The sequence below is a fragment of the Sceloporus occidentalis genome, unplaced genomic scaffold (genome assembly GCF_023333645.1).
Source record: "Sceloporus occidentalis isolate IW3139 unplaced genomic scaffold, rSceOcc1.0.p SCAF_5, whole genome shotgun sequence".
Lineage (NCBI taxonomy): Eukaryota > Metazoa > Chordata > Lepidosauria > Squamata > Phrynosomatidae > Sceloporus > Sceloporus occidentalis.
This window is the reverse complement of record NW_028316985.1, coordinates 118125513-118150696: the sequence shown is the minus strand read 5'-3', so window position 1 is coordinate 118150696 and position 25184 is coordinate 118125513. Positions and strand designations below refer to the sequence as shown.

The window sequence follows — 25184 nt, the reverse complement described above, 5'->3', positions numbered from 1 at the left end:
AGACTTATACTTCAGTACAGTACATACAGGATTTCTAAAAGGGATATAGTACAGTGCGCCCTCCCCTTATGCAGGGATCTGTTCTGGATCCCTTCGCGTAAGGAGAAATCAGCTATACTGAAGCCCCATAGGAAGTAATGGGGCTCATGCTTGTGTGGCGTGCGCCCCATTAGTTCTTCTGGGGCATGCAACGAGCTCTTCTGGCGCAGCTTTCAGCATATGCTGAATTTCTAACCAAACTAACCAAATTAAAGGAGAAGAATAAACCTACTTAGAGATGTCAATTCTTCAGATGTTGTGAAACTGCGGAGGTGAGGGAATTGCTCCCGCCCCCCTCATTTTGTGGCAGAATTTCTTTTTTGAAATTTTAAATAAATTTAGCCATGACAACTAAAAATCACTATTTTACTTCAGGAACATAAAATGCATTATGTATAACTTGGTTCTGAAATGTTGTTCTAGATGAGATTCTATGTATACCACAGACCACAAATAATGGGTCTGAGAGCAAATCAAGCCTGAACTAAAGGCCAAAATGATTAAACTGAGGCTATCATATTTTAGACACATAATGAAACAATGTGAGCTATCGAAAAAAAAAATACTGCCTAGTAAAATGGAAAGCTGAAGGAAAACATGAAGACTGAAAAACAGATAGACTAACTCAACAAAGGAAGCCAGGGCCCTCAAATTGCAAGAATGTGCGTGGCCCTGAGCAGAGCATTCTTAAGAGGGCATTACTTCATAGGGCTGCTCTAAGACAAAATTGATTAGATGGCAAATGGTTAAGTTTGAGGTACTAAAATACAGTTTATTTGGAAATTACAAATTGAACTCACTTCATAAAATGTTATTTTCTGTTGCAAAGAGAGCTACATTTGCAACAAAAAATCCTGAACTGTAAGGAATACCTGAAATATAAGGAGCCTCTTTGGTTCTGCCAATTATGAGAAGCAGGCAAAACAAAAACAAACACCAACACAAACACATAAACCATAAACCTTAGTTAAATAAAGCACTTTGTCTCCATTAGTCCTCCAAAATGCCAAAAAACATGAAGCACTCACTTTCTCAGAAAAACTGAGAAAAGGAAACAAAGATCAAGAATTGTTATGATGTGAGACAGCGTATAGCCTTCCTTTCGCAGCACACTACAGTGGACCCTTGTTATACGCTGGGGTTTGGTTCCAAGATCTCCTGTGTATAACAAAATCTGTGTATGCTCAAGTCCCATTACATATAATGACATAGCAAAATGGTGTCCCTTATAAAAAATGGAAAATCAAGGTAAATTTATACTTTTTTGGAACATTTTCAAACCATGTATGTTTAAATCCGTGTATAAAAAATCCGTGTATAAGAAGGGCCGACTGTACATATTTCTTTTAAAATAACATGAGATAAGTAAATATAAGGTCATCTTGTAATAAATATTTTATTAATCACATGAAAAGAGAATATTCCAAATCCAAGTATGCTGTAAAAATCTTTTTTAAAATGGGGGAGGAAATCCTTTTCTCCAGGATTTTCATTTTCCTCCCAGGAGTTCACATAACTAAACATACTTGACCTTGTTAAAATTAATTAATATTTTTATACTGCATTTAAAGTATGCTTCATTTATACATATGCCCCACTTCCAGGTAAAGTTATTAATTTGAACTGTATTTATGCTTAAAAAAGAGATGGGGTGTGTGTCACAAATTGGAGTACCATATTTGCGTTAGTTAAGAATGCTATTCTTTATTATAGCCTCGTGTAAGTATACCCAGCTGATGAAGAAAAAAAAAGAGAAATATCATAATTCAAAAAGGTTTAAGTCCATTAAAACTTCTTACCTTAACTCAGGCGACTCAGCCCTCCCATATCGCTCCTGCCACTTCCCGATGCCTGAACTGGCTTTTCTGGCTGCAGTGCTCGTCTGCGACTGAGAAGAGGCGCTGTTTCTGGTGAGATAAATTTTCTAGGTCTTTCTTTTCTTATGTTTCTATCCTTCCCTATTCTTGAGATTCTTTTCTTCCCCCTTAGATTTGCCCTACCCATCACATCTTAGGATACTAACTGATAGCATCAGTTCTACTGAGACTAAACACAGTATCAATATATTTACAATATAAACATATTCAATATCCTTTAGCAATCTCATTTTAATTTCATTTTAATCTATTTATAAGTATCTTGACTCTATGGACTAAATATACAGAACTGTTTGAGATGTAATCCTAAATACAGTCCGACCCCCATATCCATGGGGGATATGATTCCAGACTTACTGCAGATAGCAAGAACCATGAGTAATGGTGAACACTATATTTCTGCTAGAGGGTGACCACAGAACTGATCACTGAAGGAACCCCAGATGGCTAGAGGGATCTTTTGCCCCCAGATATAAGTGAAAACGTGGTTACCGATCCCACAGATACTGAGGTCAGACTGCATCTATATTTTATGTAACAATGTTCATCTAAACACTTCTGCTTGTGAACTGGGCAATAAAACTAACAGCAAACTTTGTATTCTTTCAAAAAAGAATGGAGAAACCAACAGAGGAGTATTACAACACAAACACTAAAATATTTCTGTGTAAGCACGTTTACCAACTGTTTCTTAGGGGTGAAACTGACAGCCTAAAAGGACCATGATGGGACCACCTTTTTTCCCGGTTCTTCAAGATTGCGGCAGCCATAGTGTGGCTTCTGGCTGCATTCGGGGGTGTCTAAACACCATATCTCCCAACACAGTCCGACGGCGGCCCTTTTGGCCTGTCTGTTTGAGCCATAAGTAAGGAGTCTAGCCATCATTTATAAAGAGATTTTACCTTTAAAGGTTTAGTCAAAATCATACTTGACTACAACAATGTAAGTTTTTTTCAGCCTAGTTATTCTGAATGGCAGCTATACAGTCTGAGACAGTATGCATAAAAATATTAATGAAGCAAGCAAGAATATACTATATAAATATATTTCAAAGGTTTATTCCTTTATCTCTTAAATCATTTCATAGAAAGACAGAAGTGATTAAAGAGTGGAGTTATTACTGGTGACTCTATAACTCGTTTAAATACACTGTACACTGTACAAGCACACAACAGTGCAACCTCACTTAAACAGATATTCCCTATTACTTCCATAAGATACATCTCCAGCCATTTCTTGTGAAAAGTCATGGTATATCTTTTCCTTGTCTCTACAAATACTGATCCTAAAGAAATTGACAACATGTGTAAAGCACAGTGGGACCTCAATATTCGCAGACTTGCCAACTGTGGATTTAAGTTTTTTCTTAGTAATAAAAATTAAACGTAAGAGTTTTTTAACAAGTAAATCAAATGAAAAAAACACAACTAGCATTTCATTGTAAATTATCTGCACTTAACTATTTTAAAACTGCTTTTTGAAAGGAAAAACCACTGTTACCCCCACCTCAGGAACCTGACAATTTTTCACAAGTGTACACGTTATCTCTGAATCAAATCCTTCCAATGGGCACTGTTGGCTTCAGATTTATGAGGGCTCACAGAATCATAGAGTAAGAAGAAGCTGCAAGACCCATCTCATCCAATCCGCTATCATGGAGGCATACACAACTGATACACTCTTAAAAGATGCCCACTCAACTTCTATTTAAAGACCTACAAAGAAGCAGAGTGCATCCCACCCACTGCCAATCAGTTTATTTCACTGTCAAACAGTTCTTATAGTAAGGACGTTCTTCCTAATATTTAGGTAGAATTCATTTTCTTCTAACTTCTCTTGTAACATGAAAGCATTGGTTCATGTTCAAAAACCTTACTGAAATCAAGATATGCTATATCCACAGTGCTCCCTTGATCTATCAAGCTTTTAACTATCAAAAAAGACAAGATTAGTTTGATATGGCTGGTTTTTGAGAAATCAATGCTAGCTCTTAGTAATCACTGCACTCCTTTCTAAGTGTGTATATACTGACTATTTAATTATCTCTTCTAGAACCTTCCCTGCTACTAATGTCCAGATGACTGGTTGGTAGTTGCTAGGTCCTCTTTTTTCCCTTTTCTGAAGACAAGGACAGCATTTGCCCTCCTACTATTTGCCTGAAAGTCTACTGTCTTTAGTCCAAATATTTCATGACAGCATAATTTGTAGAGCCAGTTGTTCACCTCCAATATTGTTCTCCCACTTCCTGGGACAGGTCCTTCAACAGGAAGGAGGGATAAAACAACAACCTGTGCCAAAGATTCTTTAGCTTGCTCCCCAGTCCCTGGGGAGGAACTTCCTGACAGTAAGGGCTGCTCAACAGTGGAACACACTCCTTCAAAGTTTATTGGAGACTCCTTCCTTAGAGGTCTTTAAAGAGAGGCTGGATGGCCATATGTCAGGGATGCTTTGATTGAGATTTCCTGCATGGCAGAGGGTTGGACTGGATGGCCCTTGTAGTCTCTTACAACTCTACGATTCTATGATTCTATGTTAGTAGGACCCAGCAAAGTGGTGGGGCCTGAGCAAGTGACCGACCAAGCATTGGTGCCAACTATTGCCGCTACTGGTGCTTATCATTTAATACTGTTTTGGACACAAAAAAACTAACTTGTTTCTGAAGTTTCAAGCAAAATTTTCAAATATATGTGATGCAACCAGTGCCCTAAATATATACTACCACAAACCCATCCAATTCAACTACAATATATAATTAATTTAAAAACAAACAAACAAACGAAAAGAAAGGTTATACTGGTAGACAAGATTTCTTACACAGAGCTGTATCTGCTGCCTATCCGTTCAAGTAATAGTATGAAATACACTGTTTACAAGTTAGCATTCAAACACTAGAAAATGTATACAGTCAGCCCTTTGTATCCACAAGGGTTCTGTTTCAGATCCCACCCAAGGATACAAAACATAGCTGAACATCATGTCCTATTACGCTCTGTGCATGCGCTGCCATTGAGGATAATGGGGCAGGGCCAACCATGGATGCTCTTATCCATGAATGGCTAGCCTGTTGATATGGAGGGCCAACTGTACATAATAGGGGAATATAAATAATCTTCTGCTTTAGCCAACACATGCAAATGAAATCATGTTGCTTCCCCTTCTGAACATATTTAAATTACCTATCTTCAGTAATATGTTGAATCAGGCGCTTAATGATTCTGTCATGTTCCTCCCTTCTCCATCTGACTACTAACTTCCTAGGTTTTTGTAAAACCATGCTTCAGCACTAATTCTCAATGAGCAAACTTTGGAAACTGGGATCAAAACTTGGTTTAATCTTAGTCTGAGAGAACTGTGCAAATCATAGCTTCCTGGTTCTGATGCTACAGCAAACAATGGTTTGCCAAATATTAGGAAATTACTCATCCACTGAAACATTTGCTCATATACAGTCCTGGCATAAGCAACAACCCACTTTGGCAAGTTGGGTGTCCCAGTAAAATATGTCCCTCTGTTTTTGGTTTTTGACTATAGCATTTATTTATTTACATAATTTATTTTGGTGGATACAAGTCACAGTGACCTAACACATCACCTTCAGGCTTGGGGAACCCTAAACAGTAACACTGTAACAACACTTTAATTTAAAAAGCCAATTTCAAGGCCCATTATTTGCATTTGGTTTGTTTCAAATAAACATCCATTAAGATCATCTACAGTTTGTTAGCTTAATGACAACATGGGGTTAATAAAAACAGATGTGAAAGCTTCTGATCTCTTCTACGTGCCTGAACAAGAAAGGAAAAAGGAAATACAAAAGTCTAAGACTCATGGCAGCCTTATTTGTGCCTAACTAGTTCAGATGCATTAAACTCAATCTTATAAATGTCCATATTACTTTCACTGACTATTTAAAACTGTGATAAACTGTCTTTCATTTTTTCAGGTAGCATTATTTTATATACATCTGCACTTCAGTTATGTCTAGCTTTCCAGTCTGAATCGTAGAAAAGGCAGCATGAGAGGAAGGTGGCAAGCTTTTATGCAGCTCAATTTTTATAAAGGGTGCTGGCGACACAGTGTCCTTTTCTTCTGTACAGCAGTATGAAAATATGAAAGTCCAACTGACCTGTTTGATGGGATTCCTGTCTTGAATAAGGGTGGGGGAGATGTAAAGTCAGGTTTGGTTGGTGGAAGTGATATTTCTTTCTCCATGTTTCCAGTTCTGCCCTGCTGCACCTTCAGAATAAATTTTTTTCATTAGCATTCTCTCATCTACACTAAAGGGTAATTCCCAAGAAAATATAGGGGGGAGGGGGAGAAAGAAAGATGAAACCTACAATTTCTAAAGGAGTATGACTATTCATCTTACACAGGAATATTGTTCCCTGGTTCCAAAGTTCATGACATCAAATAATCCACTAGGTGTACCCAGCACAAGAACACACAGTAGCTCTCTGAATCCCCAAAAAAGGTTCTATTATGCTGCAGCCAACATAAAATTTTCAACAATCCATAATTTTTCAGTGTGGAAGATGAACCAAAACTAAAAATGATTATACAGTGAACTTTTAAAGAGTTCTAACAATCAGGAAAGAACAAGTCATATCGTTTCTACTTTTGAAAAGCTTCATTGTGTCATCAAAGACAAAGTGGAACTGCCATAATAGTCATTATTAAATCTGACCATCACCTTTTGAGATTATGGCCGGTACAGAGAGACAAGAAGGGGCAGTGAGATGCCACCCCTTTCTGCCCCAGAACAGTGCTGCAGCAAACTGACGCAGTGGCACCAATCTAGCCTCCACAGAGCACAAAAAGGAACCGTTTCATCCAGCTCCTTTTTGTGCCTGAAAAGAGGTGCCACAGCCACTGCTGGGGGGGGGCTTGATGATGCCCCTTTGGCACAGCACTGTTTGGGCGCTGCGTCAAAGGGATGTCATCATAGTGTGCACCGTCTGAAAGGCTGCGTGCCAAGATGGTGCCAGGGCAGCACAGGAAGGGCTCTGAGCGTAGGGACGCTCAGCCCTCACCCCGCCTGCAGGATGGCGCTTTTTGCCTGTCTGTACCAGGCCTATGATGGTAGTCAGCCACATGAGAGAGGCCATAAAACGTCATAGTTAAGCAAAGATGGAAAAATCCTGATGTTTTCATGAAATTGTCTTGTATGCTCAATCATGAACATTTTTTTTAAAAAAAATCAGCTTTTCATTTGTTAAGAAAATTCCTCCTCGTGTGAAACAAAGGAATAGCTTACTGTTCTTAGATAAACCAGTGGTAAAACCCTTCATATAACAGACAAGGTTACATTTAGCAAATTTCCTGAGGCAAGAAAAAGTACCACCAAGGTAATGATACTGGGGGAACACTCCCAATGCTGTACAACTACTTACAATTGTTTACACTGCCGATTAAGGCAGGAAGAGGCAGAACTCAGTGGTATATATGCTCAGAATAAGACTTTCACAGTTAAAGTATGTGTAGTCTTCACAATCTCACCAGTTAACGCTGATGACAAACAACACTTGTCTAGATAATTGCATCATGGAATTGGTTCAGGGATCCCTCATATCTGTTCATATACATTTTAGTGGTCAGGGTTCTGGACTGGAATACAGGGAAATAATTTTCTGAATTATGGAATTTATTAGGTGGCCTTGAGCAAGGCACCATTGCTCAGAATGACTTTAAGGTTTAAATGCAATACTGAGCCCGATAGAAGTGTATGATTTTAAAAAAACATATTACAGGGAATGAATTAGGAGAACCAAACTTCAAATTATCATCATCATTACATCAGTTTAGTCTACATTTTGCTTCAAATAGTTCTCATGTATCCAATACATTAGAAAGGTTAGCTGATGGCTTCCTATCCAAAATTTCTGCATCTACAAGTGTTTATTATGCACAATTAACATAGAGGCTATACACTGATTGAGTCACTACATTTACATCTCTCCATAAGCTTAATTATAGAAGACTAATATAGCATCATTCACTACAAAAGGGAGAAAGAAAAAAATTAAGCCAATTCATATAACAGTGTATGATTCAAAGTAAACCAATAAGTCCCCTGACCCTGACGAAAAAAAAGTTCATAATGTTTTAAGTTTCACTAGAAGTCCTGCCTACTGGAGTGATGAGGAAGAACAACCCACTTCCGGATGCTTTCCTTCCATCACTGGAAAAGCAATGAACTTCTATGTATCTTTCATGCTAAGTTTTACCACACCGCTCTTGCATCTGTTTTAAAAAGAAAAGGACTAAGAATAAGGAAGGGAATTCATGTCTGGTTGGCAAGGCAGGAGAATAAAAAACTGGACAGGAGGGGATGGAGTTTCAATGGTCACAATGGAAAGAACTCAAAACCCCGCCTTATCAGATGGTGTGGAATAACCCACAAGTGAGTGGATTATTTCTCCATGCCATTTTGGGAATATACTGATTCCTCAGCAAGTCTCTACCCATCTTCTTTCACTATATAAATAAGAGCATATATTCCCTTGATGCAAAGCTTTTACTTGGGCCAATGCCAATGATGCTCATATCTTACGGGTGCCCTTCATCCACCATGAAGCAAGTGATTCTTCCCCTTCCCTCAGTTCTCCATATACCAGAGATGAGAAGATTCTTTCAGTTCATGCAAGGAAAGAATTAAACATTATCATTGTCCTTTGGCATTCCTGCTTCTAATACCTCTAAGGCCCACTAGAAAGTCAAAGTTCATGTTTCCCTGACCTTCTAAATGCTTCTATTCCTCTGTCCCTCATGCATATCAAAGATGAAAGGTCACCAACAATCAGAGATGGCTGTCCAACCATGGCCATGATCTGTGGCTGCTTTGTCCTTGCATGTCAATTTTATGATGCAAATGAGGGAACAGATTGTTCCAGCCATCAGACAAATGCCTAGAAAGAAGGTGAACTTTCAAGTATATAAAAATCAGCCATTCATGATTTAGGTCAGATAAAGAAAATATTCTGATGTATTTTGTTACTTGAATTCTACACAGAAAAAAAGATACACTGAACATCAACATTTTTGTGAAGTTGTAATTCATCTTAAAGATGCAGCATACAAGAACATAAACAACTGCCAGAGCAATCATTAGTACATTAGGCCATCAAGTCACAGGCTTTTAGCAGCAAAGGTAAAACACAAAATTCTGCATGCACAAAATGTGAAGAATACATTTTAAAAACTTGGAAAAATAACTATGCCCACTTGTGTTTACACTGAAATCTTGGAAGTGGTATGGCAAACAGTAATTAGAGTGACTAAGGAAAGTTTACCAACATTCACCTTAAAAAGATTGTATGTGCCATCTGGAATCTCTGTCCCTGGTGTTACTTCGATAGCAATGTCTTCGGCCTAAGTTAAATAACACATTGCCCATTAAAACACCACATTATGGACTGATGGGCTACAGTACAACTAACAACAGGTTACAAGCTGATTGTAGCTTGGTGGTTCCACACTATTAACACAAAGTCCAACAAAGAAATGGAGCGCAGTTGCTGGATGACAGGAATAGGAAGGAAGGGTATGAACTTTTGAACCACACAAAGGCTTCTAACACTCACTTTGGATACAACACCACACTTCAACTTTAGAAGGAAATATACTTCTGTAATCTGGTAACCAGTGATTCTATTCATTACCGTAATTTTATTTGTAGTTGAGGTAACAGGTAAAATTTCAAGTCCCATTCGTATCCTCTTTTGTTTTTCACAGTATGCTTTCCAGGTGTCTTCATTAAATCCATAATTGAAATAATCTGAGAGATCAGCACCTTAAGAGGGGGAACCAAACATTCTACAAGTTAAATGCAACTGAGATAGGAGAAGGGAAAAGAATCCAGTCCACCACCAAGTTTCCTAGCTGTTGATTTTAGAAGTGAAAAACAGCTGACGAACTATTCTAAAAAGAATAGGACATTCTACTGCTTTAGTTCCTATAGCCACTAGTAACAATTAGGTGGTCATGTTCAAAGGGAAAAACCACTTGGCCAAGAACTACCTGTTAAACAAAAATAGCAATAAACCAGAATTTTTTCCAATAGTAAATCAAAAAGGACTTTTAACATCTTTGGGTGTTGTACTTTTTATTTAATTATTTTTAAACATCATTAATTCAACTATGTTTTAATAATATGATTTCAGTGGGGTTAAGCAGACGGGTAGCAAGAAGCAGCCCCGGCCCCTCCAGCCACGATCAGCCCAGGACCACACAGCCTGGATTAAATTCACTCTTGGAAAGAGTAGACACAGCCTTGCCATAGCCTCAGGTCACTTTGGGGGCTTGCATCATCTAAACGCCATGCCCCCAAAGTGGCCGGAAGCTGCTTTATTTGGCCCATCTGTTTTGGGCCTTTGTTTCAGTATTGTAACATATGGCCAGAATTCAGAATCACATGGTTGCCTAAACTAAGAGTTATGCATCCATAAATTATCTGTATCCATTGTCCATACATAGTCACAATCATGGCACTAACACACTTATCTTAACTGTCCCCCCGCCCTTTTTACTGGACATTAGCCACACTAAGAGAACGAGGTCTCTTTTGCTGGTGATCAGGGTACAACTAGATGAAGTTGTGACAATCAGAAGAAGGACCCTTCTCACACTTTTATATTGTTAACTTGCTGACTGGCAAGAGAAGAGTAGAAATATCACCCATTTGCATCCAAATGTCATCAATTTGCTAGGAGGACAGAGCTCCTTCCACAAGTGCAGCTGAAGCCCAGTATGGTAGATTTGGGTAGTTTGAGTGAGTCACTACTTAGTTATACATATAATTAAGTTGCATATATGTAACTAATTACACGTAACTAGTTGTGCACGCTAAATTAGCCCACGTAGAATTCTGGCCAGTATTTTAATATGCCATTAAAAACCCAACAACTTTTAAATATCAATTTTAATCCTGATACATACTATAATTCTTTCTATACAGATATACTTGTGCTATTTTATTTGCTGTTTTTGTGTGCCATTTTTAATACCACTTTTGGGACACTAGCAGGATATTGTGATTGTGTGTGTGTGTGTGTGTGTGTGTGTGTGTGTGTGTAATCAAAGCTGTTCGGAAGTTAATCAGCTGTTGGGAGAATTGTAAAAAGTGTAGCGGCATATTGTCAAAGCAAAATCAAACTATCTCATTAATATTTAACCTTCATTTATTTATGGGGACTAGTGATACAGCTTCTCAACCATATGTTTGTGTTCATATTATTCTCTGCAGTAGTGAACATTGCACCAGTCAAATAATGGCTTGATTTCTCATTTACTACAAAGAAAGGCTACATTTCTGATTAACTATTCAATTTTCAACTGTGATATAAAATTCAGTGCAAAACGCCTTACCTGGTTTTCTCCAAGGTTTATCCTCAAAGGAATCCAAATCAACTTCTAATAGTGGAACACCATTAATGCTTCCTGGTGCATCAAGATCAACACCTTTGACTTTTGCTCCTAACAAGAAGTGATAATATATTAATAATATATTGATTTTGCGTGTATCCAAGAAGTCATATTATTAAGAATTCCAAAGTTAAGCCCTCGGTATCCACAGGGATCCATTCCAGACTGCCCCCCTCCACAGATACCAAAATCTGCAGATGCTCAAGTCCCATTTTCCCTAATGGTGGCGTGGCCACGTGACTGCCCCATTAGGGACATCTGCACTGAACTCCTCCCTCCACCTTCCCTCTTCCTTCCTCCCTAGCTTTCTCTCTCCCGCCTTCCCTACATCTCTCCCTCTTCCTTCCTTCCTCTCCCTCCAAGGCATCTGCCCCAAGCTTGGCTTCAGGGGTGGTTCAGAGGCAGAGGCTGGAGCACTGTTCTCCAGAAGGAGCCGAGGCTGGGTCTTGGGGACCCCTCCCCCACACCCAAACCCAACACCTGGGACAGAACCTCAAGGCTCCGAGACCCAAGCCCCGGCCCCAGCTTCCTCTGGGTGACAGAGCTCCAGCCTCTGCCTCTGAGCTACCCACTGTTAGGATGTTCAGGCCCTTCTCTGCTGGGAAAGGAAGAGGAGGGATTTCAGTGCAGTTGACCCCAATGGCAGCGTGGCTGTGTGCACGTGCTGCTACTGGTGACAACGCAGGCTTGCCAGCTGCAGATGCTTAAATCCTCAGATGGCAAGTCTGTGGATACTGAGGTCCCACTGTGTAAGAAACAATGAACTATCCAGCTACCACAAAGAAAAAAGAAAAACATTAAGAGTAACATGAAGTAACTTGCATATAATTTAAAAAACGTTTAATATTAAACATTAGATTGCTGAACTGGATCAGTGGAGATCTCAGATATGACTTTCAGCAGGGCACTAGCTGCACCTCTCAAAATAGCTTATTTGTTGCAAGACTCATTCCTGTGAGGATAGTATTACAATTTGCCTTGTACTCTTATAAGACTCAAATGGATAAAATAAGCATTTTCAGCATCAGAAATAAAAAATAAATCATGGGTAAACATATGATCATTTTTCCAATTCTTTCTCTGTTGCACTGCCATGAATGGGATATTCAGTACAAACTGCTGCATGTTTTGTTTTGTTTTTTGTTCATGGGACCACAGAAGATGCTTACCAGAAGATCCATAAGATCGTCCTCCTGCCTTAATATTGAGATTCACAGGTGCTGCTCCATATCTAAAAATTAACATTCATACATTAAATGGAGAAAAAGACATCGACTTCAATTTCTTGCTACTATTTCATGCTTCTTGTGCATATAGGAAATAAAATCTAAAGTCTTAAAAATGGCATTATGTATTTCAAAATAAGAAAACACAGCATTTGAGGAACCCAATGGCATCAGAGTACCTGCTCAAAACTACTTTAACAATGATTACTGGTTGAGATATTACATTTGAAAGCTTTATTGTGTGTGTAATTATCTGAATTTTTAAAAACTATTAACTTGGAAAAATGTGATATCTACAAAGAAGATTCCATTTGGCATTGTGTATGTCTCCTCTTATAACAGGTTGATAAAAAGGCAAACATAAGTGGTTAGTCCCTTCCCAATGTTGGGTCCCCATGTTCTGGTGGACAGCATCCCTGTTCACCAATCCAACTGGCAGGGATGATAGTAGTTTGACATAACCTGAGGCCAGAGGATGGGAAAGTCTGGAGTCCATTTGTCTAGATACACCTGTACAGATAACCAGAAAGATGAAAATAGAGAAATTGGATCCACTACCTCACAACTCACTTCCAACACACATTTTTCTTTGCCTGAAAGCAATTACCTCAACACTAGTTGAATCATTACCACTGTACTTTGAAACTCAAATGTTTCACCAGCATGCAACTTACCCATATTGTGGAGCTCCTGTTTTTATATCTCCTATAGTGACCTGCACATCATCCTCATCATCATCACTATCACTGTCACTATCATCTTCAGCCTCTGTCACTTTCTACAAAGCAAAGATAATTATTAGGAATTGAATGGAATAATGTGACTACCAAGATCAAATCAATATTCACTGGCAAGATCAAATTTGAGGGGAAAAGCTATTTTTTATAATTTTATGTTATGCTTTTAATATTTTGCTTAGCATATATAGCTCTTAAGACAATTAAAATATAAAAATTTAAGCAGAATTAATTGTTTGAGATAAAACATAAGTATTTAAAAAACAAAGAAAAAACATACATGTTTTTGACCATGCCAGGTTTTCTATATAATGCATACATATCAAGGGTGGGAATTAACTCTCAGCATTCCTTACCACTGAGGCTAGGATTGTTGGGAAATGTAGTCCAACAATATCTTGAAGGTCAAATTATTCTTCTCATTGACACAGAGTCTGTATGAACCATATTGTTATACCACTTAAGTCAATTGGGACTTTGTCACAGACTTACGTTATGTATGGAAAGAAACCTTAATTGTACAATAACCTCACTTCTTACATTAGCACTATATATCGCTTATGTTACCTTATCTTATCTTAAAATTTTATTCGGTCATTGACCAGCAATATAGTACAGAATGCAATTGCAGCAATACAAAAACAGAATGTAATTGTATGTTACCTACTTTAAGTAAATACATAAAGAGTGAAGGGGTAGGGGTAGCCTTGCTCCTTTCCATTATCACTTTTCACTTGTGTAAAGTGACAATCTGAACAAGAGGGCTTCTTCTTTATGTATGAGGATGCATTCCCTTCATCTCATATCAATGTAGAGAAACAGAGATGTTACAAAACTAGTAAACAGCATAAAGAATTGGGGCAAGGGGGGGAAGGAGACACAAATCTCAAGATATGATCATAATATCTGATGAATAAATTAGAGGGAATCAACAAAATTTGCTACAGAAATTCCACTAGAAAGTTTCTAACCATGTAGTTTATAAAATCATTACACAAGTTATTTATATGAAATCACTAACTGAAACGATTCCTAGTTTCAATTTTAATCTTTTCCTTTGTTTTAATTAGGTATAATAGTTCACAGAATAGGTATGGTACAATCACAAAGCACAAAAGAACCTCAAACTATATTTATTTATTAAAAGTATTTATCACTTATCTTGGCTTTCTTCACAAGGCAATTCAAAACAAATAAAAAATTATTTAGTAACATGAAAACACCTCTACAATGAAACTTTCAAAAACCAATATGCATTAAGAACAGATTAAAACAATCCCTAAAACAATCCCAAAAGTCAATCCTAAAACTGATTTTTAAGGACCAAAGTTCACACAGAACAATACACAGCAGACTTTTTTTGTGGGGCAGAGACAATTTTAGGAGAGACTCATCTGAACACAGTATGGGTACAGAAAAGTAGTTCTTTGCCCCGTACAAAACCATGTCCCTGTTTTAAACTGCATCCTAACACATTGTTTTCCCCATTTTAAGCATTTTAAACACGAATGTGTAGAACTTGATGCAGAGGGGAGAAAAGCAACAGAGAAAGAAATGTAAATGGACCAGAAACATATCGCTCAAGCAGATAAATGGCTTGGAGCCGCTCCAGTCACAAGCAAACATTGATCAGCATGGGACTGCAGCAACCAGATGCTATGGCCCTGAGACTGGCTGCTGCCACATTCTGGAACATATCATGGGCAAGGAGCATTTTTTCTCTGCTCCTTTTGCGGCTGGGTTTAGGCCGTGTCAGCTGGCCTCAGAGAGGCTTCCAGCCAATCTGGGGGCTTGTGTCATCTGTACACCATGCCCCGGATGGGCCCGAAGCCAGCACTTTTTGCCTGTCTGTTTTGGGCCAAAGTTGCTGAGGGGGAAGTACATGTTACATTTGAGCACACCTGTTCCCCATTCTAACCTGATCTCTTATCTTACTGCAGTTCTTCAAAACAAACAGGTATAGGTGTTGTGTTATATACATTGCTATGTAATCTGCAGTTTTACATTTTCAGGTTTGGTTTTGTTGGTTTTTTAAAATTATACAACATTCTGTAGCATAACACAAATCAGACAGTGAAACCAAATTTATACAACTGGGTGAGACCAAACTAAAATGTTTTTTTCTCTTCCTAAATTTATCACTAATTATTATTTTAAATCTATTATGATATTATCTCTATTTGTTTTAAAATGATGTATGAATCAGTTATGAATTGAATGTCAGAAACATTCTTCTCTTTGAAATTGAGAACCATAGTAGAAAGGAGAAAAATGGAGCAGGAAAGGGCAGCTGCCTGAGTCTATAGGCTTTGAAGGCTAAATGCAATTTCACAAAACAGTCTTTAAAGATCATTTATCATCTTGCTTAACTGAACACAGACACTAAAGATTATCAACTGTGAAGAGGGACACTGACTAAAGTCCATTAGTTATCACAAAAATTTTGCTGAAAACCGAAGAATATGAAATCATTTTGTGAAATGTTTGTTTTTATTACTATTACCATTTTCACTACACCATTCTCAGCGGCTGTTTCTTCGTCATTTCCAGAAGGGGGTTGAGCACTTAAAAAAAAAATTAAATCATTACTGGGTGCTGTCTGTTTCACATACAAGTCTAGACATTTTAATAAAAACCTTGACCCAAAAAGGCTGGGTCAACTTATCAACAAGTCAATGTAAATACTGTATTTTAACTCTTCCCCATCTCTGACTAGAATGGTGAAAGATAAGAGCTTAGTCCATCCTGGGAACACCTAAAAGAAGCACCAACCATCTCTACTCTTTCCACAATGGTGCCACTTCTGGTGATTTTGAATGCTTGAGTGAGAAAATGGCAGTGGTGGCACCTCTTTGATGCTTCCCTATAAAGGACTGGAGAGTGGAACTGGGATTAGAAGGATCTGAATAAGACATTCCTGTATGAAGAAAGTAAGCCTTGTCCTTTACATCCTTTGTTACATGCCCCTAAGCTTTTCCTCGACTTATCCACAAGTCACATCAAAATCTAGTATTTTGCCCCCAAAATCTGCCCTCCACTTATAGATGAGGTCAACATATAGTCGAGTATACATGGTAAACTGGATTAAATTAAAACTGCATATGTCTTATGTATAAATTATTGCATTTTTGTTGGACAAAAAGATCATCTCAGCAGAACTACCCTTTATGGAAACTAAGGGGGTGTGTACAGACCGGCACTTTATGCCAGCCTGAACCCGAACTAGGGCTAGATAGAGCTGAGTGTTCACACGCTCCCAACCCTACCGTGCACCTGTCCAGACTGTGCATGCCATGATGATGCCTCCTGCGCGCAGCACCCAAATGGCACTGGCCGGAACAGGCATCATGATGGCGCACGAGCACACCAATGACACCACTTCCAGGAAGCTGCTCAGAGCAGCTTCTTTTGGAATGTAGATTGGTGCCGCAGCACGCGGCTGCTGCGGCACCAATTCAGGGCATACAGGGGCGGCGTTTAGCTGCCCGTCTGTATAGCCTCCTAAGACAATAACTGAGTAATCAAATAGAATTGTGGCACAATTATTCCATTTTGGCTTCTGAGAGGCAATGAAAATTACATGTTGTGTTACATTTTTACAATTCAGCTTTCAGGAGAAAAGTGATCTGGATCATTAATTACTAGAGCTTCCCTTTATTTATCACAGAAATGTGTCACTCACTAGTGTATAGCCTGCTATTCATAACTGACTAAATGTTGGAAAATACTTTATACATTTTAATTGTAATACAAGTGAATTATTCTTACAATTAAAAAAAATACTGTATATGCTAGCTAGATCCCTAGGAGCACCAAAACGTTTTAACCAGTCAAACATTATTTAGTCCACTTAATCCCTAGAAGACCATCCCATAAACAGATCCTATCATCACAAATGAAAAAAAATTATCAAACTTTTAAACAGCTTCTATAAAAGAGCCACCATGCTTGTTCATATTTCTAATGCTTTCTTATTTAGATGCATTTTAAAATGCAACCAGGTACACCTCCTAAAACAACAAGCTTGGAAAGATCAATATGACTGCAATTTGGGCACAGTAACCCACTCTAAAGGCATGAGATGCCATCTGATCCTAGATGCCAAGCAGCGTCAGATCACCAACAAATACCAGGTGCTATAGGGTGTATTTCAGATGAAGGGACTGGCAGAACCATCTCTTGAGTATTTCTTGCCTAAGAAAATCTTATGAAATTCAGGGGGTCACCGTAAGTCAACAAGTGACTCAAAGGCCCATACACACAGCCTTGTGAAAAGCTCTGCTGGAGAAAAGTTCTCCTGGAGTATGTATTCAAATAGATGCCAAATAAAGGTCATATGTATGTACTCAGCAAAAGCAAAGCTACCTTAGGTTTTTTATCAATTAGGTGAGACATTCAGCTATAAACATTACATCTGTTCCATATCAAGATAACACTTCAAAGTTATAAATGGAAACTTAGTACAATAATTTGCTATCAACACATTTCACAGTCAATGGTACAAAGACTGGCAAGTGACAGAATACCAACCTGGCAGGTGTTTCCTCTGACCTCTCCTCTTCATTCTCATCTATTAAAAACAACAATATCATCTCAAAATTATGGCATTTGAGGGAATCCTTCATAAACATATAGGCTTGTGTTTTGTACAAAACAAATACATTCTCTCATTTTCAGGTCTATTTTTCAAACTACGATAATGTGCCACATTAGGGGAGCTTGGGATAACTACTGTTTTTATTGGCCCTGCTCCCATAACTGTAACACAGATGTTATGCAAGAGTGCAGGAAAACTTACAGCGCTTTATAAATAAATCTCACAAGTCAGCATAGTTGCCAAAAGGTATATACTCCAAATATGGAAAGCCAAAACCCAGTGTTGGTATTTCAGTGAACCCCAAAGTTATTATCCTTTATGAATTTGCATATGCAGGTAGTACCTGTAACAGCATCAACATTTTTGGACACTGGGAGATTATATACTAATCTATTACGCCTAATTCCATTCCTCAAATGTTGTCCAACTTTGGTGAACCTATAGTCTTATTCCACTCGGATCAATGTCTATACCATGTTCCCTTTGTATCTTAACTACTAGCCCAATTTCCAACATGCTCACATTAAATTTGTGTTTGTAACACAAACATACGAATGAAGTATTAAAAGAAAACCTTGGGGTAACTCTCAGTCATGCAGAGGACCAGAACAGTTGGCCCCACTAATGCACATTTGTAGTCTGTTTCAGCAAGGAGGATTAACTATAGAGAAGTCACTACTGGTTCAAAGACCTTGGCAGACAAACAGGAAGGATAGCAATATGGCGGCTCAAAGTACAAAGGCAGACACAGATGTGGGAGGAAGAGGAAATTAAGAGTGGGTTGCATCCCCACTGCAGAAATAATCTGCTTTCACACCACTTTAACTGCCATGGCTCCATGCTATGGAATCCTGGGAATCGTAGTTTGTTGTGGCACAAGAATCTGGCTTGATGTCTCTTTAACTGCCATGGCTCCATGCTATGGAATCCTGGGAATCGTAGTTTGTTGTGGCACAAGAATCTGGCTTGATGTCTCTTTAACTGCCATGGTTCAGTGCTATGGAATCCCAAGGATCTTAGTTTGTTCTGGCACCAGGATCTGGCTTGACACCACTTTAACTGCCATGGCTCCATGCGCTGGCATCCTGGGATTTGTAGTTTATTGTGGCACCAGGGCTCTCTCTCTCTCTCTCTCTCTCTCTCTCTCTGCCAGAGAAGGCTAAACGTCTCACAAAAACCACAGTTCCCGGAAGCCCCTAGCATTGAGCCGGGGCAGTTAAAGCGATCTCAAACTGGATTATTTCTGCAGTGTGTGTGTGTCCCAGAGGCCCTGGGATTGACCCATTATTTCCCCAAACACCAGGCTTTGAAATGATCACTCTATCTCTCTCTTGGCTATGGAATCCTGGGAGTTGGAGTTTGTTGTGCTCCGCTCTGGGCCCCACAACAAACTCCACCTCCCAGGATTCCATAGCCAAGAGACAGACAAACCGGGTTATCTCACCAGCGCGGATACCCGTGGCAGCACCAACCCCCGAGGCCTTGGCCGCGGCCTAAGCCAGCATCACCCCGAGGCCTGAGGCCTAGTCACCCCCAGCGCCCTCCTCCAGGCCTGGCTTGGGCCCCGAGGGCTCCGAGGGAGAGGCCTGTGCCGGCGCAGAGGAGGAGGAGGAGGTCGTGAGGGAGCCCCGTACCGCCATAGAGCCACTCTTCCTCCTCATCCCCGGCCCCGCTCAGGCCCGACGACAGCCGCTCCACCTCGCCGCCCGCCGACATGGCTGCTTTTTCCCCCCGCCTCCTCCTCGGAGGCCCAGCCCAAACCAGAAGAAGAAGCGCCTCCTGCGACACGGACGGGGGCCAATTTCCCCCGCCTCCAAGGCGAGGAGGAGGAGGACTCAGCCCTGCCTCTCTGTCTCTCTCTCCGCCCCTGCTGCCAGCCGAAGAAGCAGCCCGCCTCCTTCCTTCCTTCCTGCCCTCAGTGGAGGAAGCCAGAGGAGACGCTTAGGCCGCGTCCACATTATTTCTTTCGCAGGGAAATAACCCGCGTTGACACCGCTTTAACTGCCAGGGCTCAGGCCTAAGGAACGTTGGCAAATGTGTAGCTTAAGTACATTGTGGGAAATATATATCAGTCCAAAACACACTGCCACTTTGAGGCCGCTTTAACTGCCCTGGCTCAGTGCTCTTAGGGAATCCTGGGAATCGTAGTTTATTGTGGCCACCAGAGCTCTCTCTCTCAGACAGAGAAGGCTAAAGGTCTCCCAAAACTAGCATTCCCAGAATTCCCTAGCACTGAGCCAAGGCCTCAAACTGGGTTATTCCTGCAGTGTGTTTCGCACCGCAGTTTGCCAGGGCTCAAAACGTTTCAAGGCCTTGTTGTGTTTGGGGAAACAGAGCAACCTGGTGGGGCACATTTCTGTTCGCATCCATAATGTAGAAATCATTTGGTTTGACACGGCTTTAACTGCCAGCAAAGCTCTGGTGCCACAACAACAAGCTACAAACCCTAGGATTCCACAGCATTGAGCCAGGGCATTTAAAGTGGTGTCAAACTGGGTTATTCCTGCAGTGTGGACGCAGCCCTAGTCTCCTCATCCCTTGGCCCTGTGGTAATTGGAAGTGTTGGCCAAAGCAAATCCCAAATTCAGTGGGGCTTATTCGCTAGTCACATCTCAAATTCACAAAACAAAATGTAAGCCAGGGACTCTACCACCATCATTTTCTCTTTGCTTTCCCCTCCATGATTTTTAACACCTGTGTCTGATAAAGAGGTCAGTAGAGCTCCTACATCCTGTATTTTGTGCATTTGGGTTACAGTGTTTTGTGGATTTTGGATAGTACACTGGGCCCTTGGTATTCACTGGGGTTTGGTTTCAGGACCCACAGTGGATATCAACATCTATAGATGCTCAAGTCCCATTGAATACAATGGCGTAGTAAAATGGTGTCCCTTACATAAGATGGCAAAATGAATGGGTTTTTTTTGGGGGGGGGGGGGGAATGTATATATTTTTATGTCCAGGTAGGGATTTGAACCTTGGTCACCAAAGTCATAGTCAACACTCAAACCACTACACCACACTGGCTTTCACTAGGCAGGACTAGAATTCAAAGTTACAGCCACATTAGTCTCTAAAATCAGTATGTAAAGAGAATTTGTAGCACCTTTGAGACTAACTGAATACAGGTTTGTCCCTGGCTTTCCACTCCTCCAAATGTATCTGAGGAAAAAGACTGAAGTCTGCCACAGTTCGTGCTGCCAACTTCTTTATTTCAGTTAGTCTCAAAGGTGCTACAAAATATCTTTACATAGTTTACTAGATACTCTTTACTAGTTAAATGAACAAGCAAGAAAAAATATCAAGATTTTATTCATTTGTTTCCTCTACCACACAATGCTTGCCTCATTTCAGTGAAGCCAATGACCATGGAAGAGTCTCAAGTCAAACCCAACTTGGGTATGAAACAAAATACATTTTAAACCATTCTTCCCCACCCCAAGATATGGGGGAAATGAGTGTTTGGGACTCATATATGAATATGAGCATGAGCCATGGATTTACTAGACCAAAACATTTTTCAAAGTGCAAAGCCCATCTTCGACTCACTAGTAGATTGTAATGGATGGGGCACTTAAATGCGACATTATACTCATCAACAGCCCTTTGATACAGCGCAGTGGAAGCCTACAAGTTATCTGACTCTATTTTCCTTCCACTTATATACTCTGCAGACATCCACTCTTAACTGTAACACCTCCCCACCTTGCCATTTCCTTTAAAATATTTACCTTCACAACCGCCCATAATGAAAGTGCCTTTCTTGTACTGCTATCTTCTGGTCCTTAATTCCTCAAGGTCTTCAGTTTCACACACTGCTTAGTGAAGTTAGAGCAGAAAGGAAAAGTCACTTTTTTTTCATAAATTAAACTTGCAAAGTAAGTGGTGCTAAAATTCAACCTTGTTTAGAAGTCACACCCTTGATTTTTCAAGGCTTCCAGGTGCTTGTGTGCTGCTTGTGATGAAAGCATTCTGCATATACTTACATTCTCTTTATTATCACTTCCCATATTAATGTTCCAAGGCTGAACAATGACAATAAACATAGATGAGTCTTGTCAAGTGGTTCTTGGTTCACATAGATCTACCTGTTGTACCACTTTTGTTTTTGCTCAGTCCTGAGGAATTTTCTCAGTCTTTCTATATGTTTCTTTCCAGGCCTTTTAAACAGTGACAGAAGGTCAGGCACTTGGTCTAAGGCGAGAGTTGTTCAGACAGGGGTTTGCCTTTTCCTTCCTGAGTCTGAGTATGCCTTGCCCAAGCTCACCCAGTGGGTTCTTATATAGTGGGCAGAGGGGGGGGGGGGTTTGAACCCTGGTCTTCAGTCATAGTCCAATGCTCAAATCACTACACCTTGCTTACCCCAGAATAAACATGCATAATTAGACTATCACCCAGTGCTTTAGACAGTATTTGCCAATATAGAGCCAGTGTGGTTTGAGTGTTGGACTGCAATTCTGAAGATCAGGGTAAGATTCCCTGCTTGACCATGGAAACCAACTAGGAGACCTTGGGTGGATCTCAAACAGTCAGCCACAGAAAACTCCATGATAGGTTCACATTAGGGTCCCCAGCATAAGCCCATAATGATTTGAAGGCACCTAACAGCAACAACAACTTGCCAATATAATCTGCTTTGGTGGAGGGAAAATGTATTTGGAGAAAACAAAAACTATGAAGATAACGGATGACAATAGATGGCAATATTTTAAAAACAAATTCCTGAAGTACAGTAAGATTCTAATCAAGAACACAGTGTTTAGCCTCTGTGTTCTAAACTAATCATTAAAACTGGGACAAATTCAAAGGAAATATATTTATAGAATCACAGAACTACAAATTTATAAGCAGATTAATAACACATTTATTATACTTATGTACCTTATACTTGTCTAATCAAAGATGAAGGACATTGAGTGCCATTTAGTCTAGGTAGGTCTTTATACTTACTTATCTGAGAGTAAAGTTCAGTTTCCTAAGCAGGACTTAACTTTTGCTTTGCTAAATATGCTGAAAGGTAATATAATAGCAAATAATAATTATCAGTATTATGGCAACCCATGAATTTTATAAGGTTTTCTTAGGCAGATAAGGTATTTTGCCATCTCCCAGTTTTTAGGGGGTTTCTTGACAAGATTTGTTTTGTGGGGTCTAGCCTTTGCTTTCCTCTGAGGCTGAGAGAGTGGAACTCATCCTAGGTCACTCAGTGGGTTTCCTGATCTCCAAAGTCATAGTCCAGTGCTCAAACCACTACACCACTCTCAGAGCACTGTGTACAACACTGTAAAAACTACAAATTGGAAATTAATACATTAAGTTTGGAAAAAAGATGGCTTTTGGTGGTGGTAGTTTTCTGTCATAAACATTAATGTTTTCCTGAAAGATGTATAGGGTCTTCTTAGATTCAATATAAAGTCTAATACATATTTATGAATATTATCTTAAGATTTCTGTTCAGACGTGTTAAGGTTGCTTCAGGCAAAAGTTGAGTCTGGGTTTTTTGTATACAAAACATATGCAGATATGAGGAATGCATGCATATTATTGCACTTTTCCTTTTGAAATACACAGACTATCGTCATAAAGGATTTACTCACTGCTTTTTATTTAGTATTTTAAAGAAGTGGAAATATGAATAAACATTTAATATTTTATCTGATATATTTAATGAACATGTGTATTTTTATTCCAGTTTGTACAAAATTACAACCACCCACCTCAATATGAAAAAACCTCTCAGATGTAGGTTATTAGATTGCAATAGGCTGTCCCATTCATTTGGCCTCCCTTATCTTGTTGTTACACAAGGACGTTCTAGAGCTGTCTTTTCAAGCCTAATGGGCCATACTGGCTAGGTATGATGGGAACTGCAGTTCATAGAACTCATAGAGTTGGAAGAGACCACAGGGTTCATCCAGTCCAGTCCCCTGCCATGCACGAAGACACAGATGGCCATCCAACCTCTTTAGAAATCTTCAAAGAAGGAGACTCCATCACTCTCTGAGGCAGCATGTTCCACTGTCAAACAGCTCTTATCATCAGGAGGTTCTTTCTAATGTCTAGATGGAATATCTAGAGAGCACCTGGTTGGGAAACTGTGCTGGAGATCAGCTGATGTGTGGAAAGGGGTTTCTAATAAGACTCACTGTGTGGTTTCCTAATATCCGTGGTTTGGCCAGGTATTGTGTTCAGATGTAATGAGAGATTTCACTCTTAGAATATATTGTGTCCCTTGGCTAGAATCCATAGATTAATTTACATTAGTGATTTGGAACAATAGCCACATTTCCTCATTCTGTTATTTCAACTTTTTCTTGCAGCACATTGCAGTTTGGATTGTCCAAACTGATATGAAGGGGTGGAGAAGAACTACCGGTATCTAACAATGTTGAACCCTTTCATAGTTTGCTGAAGTTAATTGTTTGTAACACTACCAGTCATTTAAAGGTTCCCGTGCTCATTTGAATTTTGACTGACTTTCATTTGTTCCGCTGAATTCTACCAGTAGTTTGTATCATCCCTTTCTTTTTAAAACTCTATGCTTCCAAATGCATTTATTGCATAACCATTTTAAACAACTTACATCCTATAATCCTATACCTACCTACCTGGGAGAAAGCAGGATAGAATTCAGCGGGGCTTATCCCTGAGCACTGAGCACTTATTGGTTTGCACCATAAGATTTCCAGGATGTGATATTCAAGAATAACGAAAAAGGCTTAAAGGTTGAGTCTCCCTTAGGTGGATATACAAAATCTGAAATAGTCCAAAACCCCAAATTACGCACATGGGTGGCTAAGTTAGTGACTTCTGATGGTCCAGTGTAAATAAACTTTGATTCATGCAGAAAATTATTTTAAAATACTGTGTATAAAATTACCTTCAGACTATGTGTATAAAGTGTATACTGTATTAATGAATTTCAAGTTTAGAGACTTGGGTCCCATCTCCAAGATATCTCATACATATATGCAAATATTCCAAAATCCTAACAACTCTGAAATCCAAAACACTTCTATTCCAAGGATTTCAGGTAACAGATACTTAACCTGTATTATACCTGAGAAGAAAGTAATTGTTTGGGGATTATTCTACTAGTCGGCAACTACTTATATGATTTCTACTGTGCACAGTGCAAAGTCTACAAATGATTTATGTACCAACGTACATGTGCCCTCAGTTTGCCTCATAGCAACCCCATGAGCCAGTGTGGTGTAGTGGTTTGAGCAGTGGGCTGACTCTGGAGACCAAGGTCCAAATTCCAGCTCAGCCATGTAAATCCTTTGGGT

At 39.5% G+C, this 25184-nt stretch overlaps 1 protein-coding gene across 8 annotated transcripts in view; it reads right to left on the bottom strand.

Annotated features, from left to right (window-relative positions):
* FIP1L1 (factor interacting with PAPOLA and CPSF1) overlaps positions 1 to 21710 on the bottom strand; it is a 49996-nt gene extending 28286 nt beyond the window's left edge. For 2 of the 8 annotated variants that reach the window (XM_089525235.1, XM_089525236.1), the window contains exons 1-10: positions 19531 to 19668; positions 17830 to 17869; positions 15803 to 15863; positions 13237 to 13340; positions 12506 to 12567; positions 11280 to 11387; positions 9575 to 9705; positions 9216 to 9284; positions 6043 to 6152; positions 1839 to 1946 (exon numbers count right to left, since the gene is read on the bottom strand). In XM_089525235.1, coding sequence (XP_089381361.1) covers positions 1839 to 1946; positions 6043 to 6152; positions 9216 to 9284; positions 9575 to 9705; positions 11280 to 11387; positions 12506 to 12567; positions 13237 to 13340; positions 15803 to 15863; positions 17830 to 17869; positions 19531 to 19612 — 875 coding nt within the window. In that variant the 5' untranslated portion in view covers positions 19613 to 19668. Of the gene's footprint in view, positions 1 to 1838; positions 1947 to 6042; positions 6153 to 9215; positions 9285 to 9574; positions 9706 to 11279; positions 11388 to 12505; positions 12568 to 13236; positions 13341 to 13966; positions 14333 to 15802; positions 15864 to 17829; positions 17870 to 19530; positions 19708 to 21626 lie in introns of those variants that run through there. The other 6 variants (XM_089525237.1, XM_089525241.1, XM_089525234.1 and 3 more) reach the window with 6 other exon arrangements.
* Positions 21711 to 25184: the final 3474 nt, after the last annotated feature.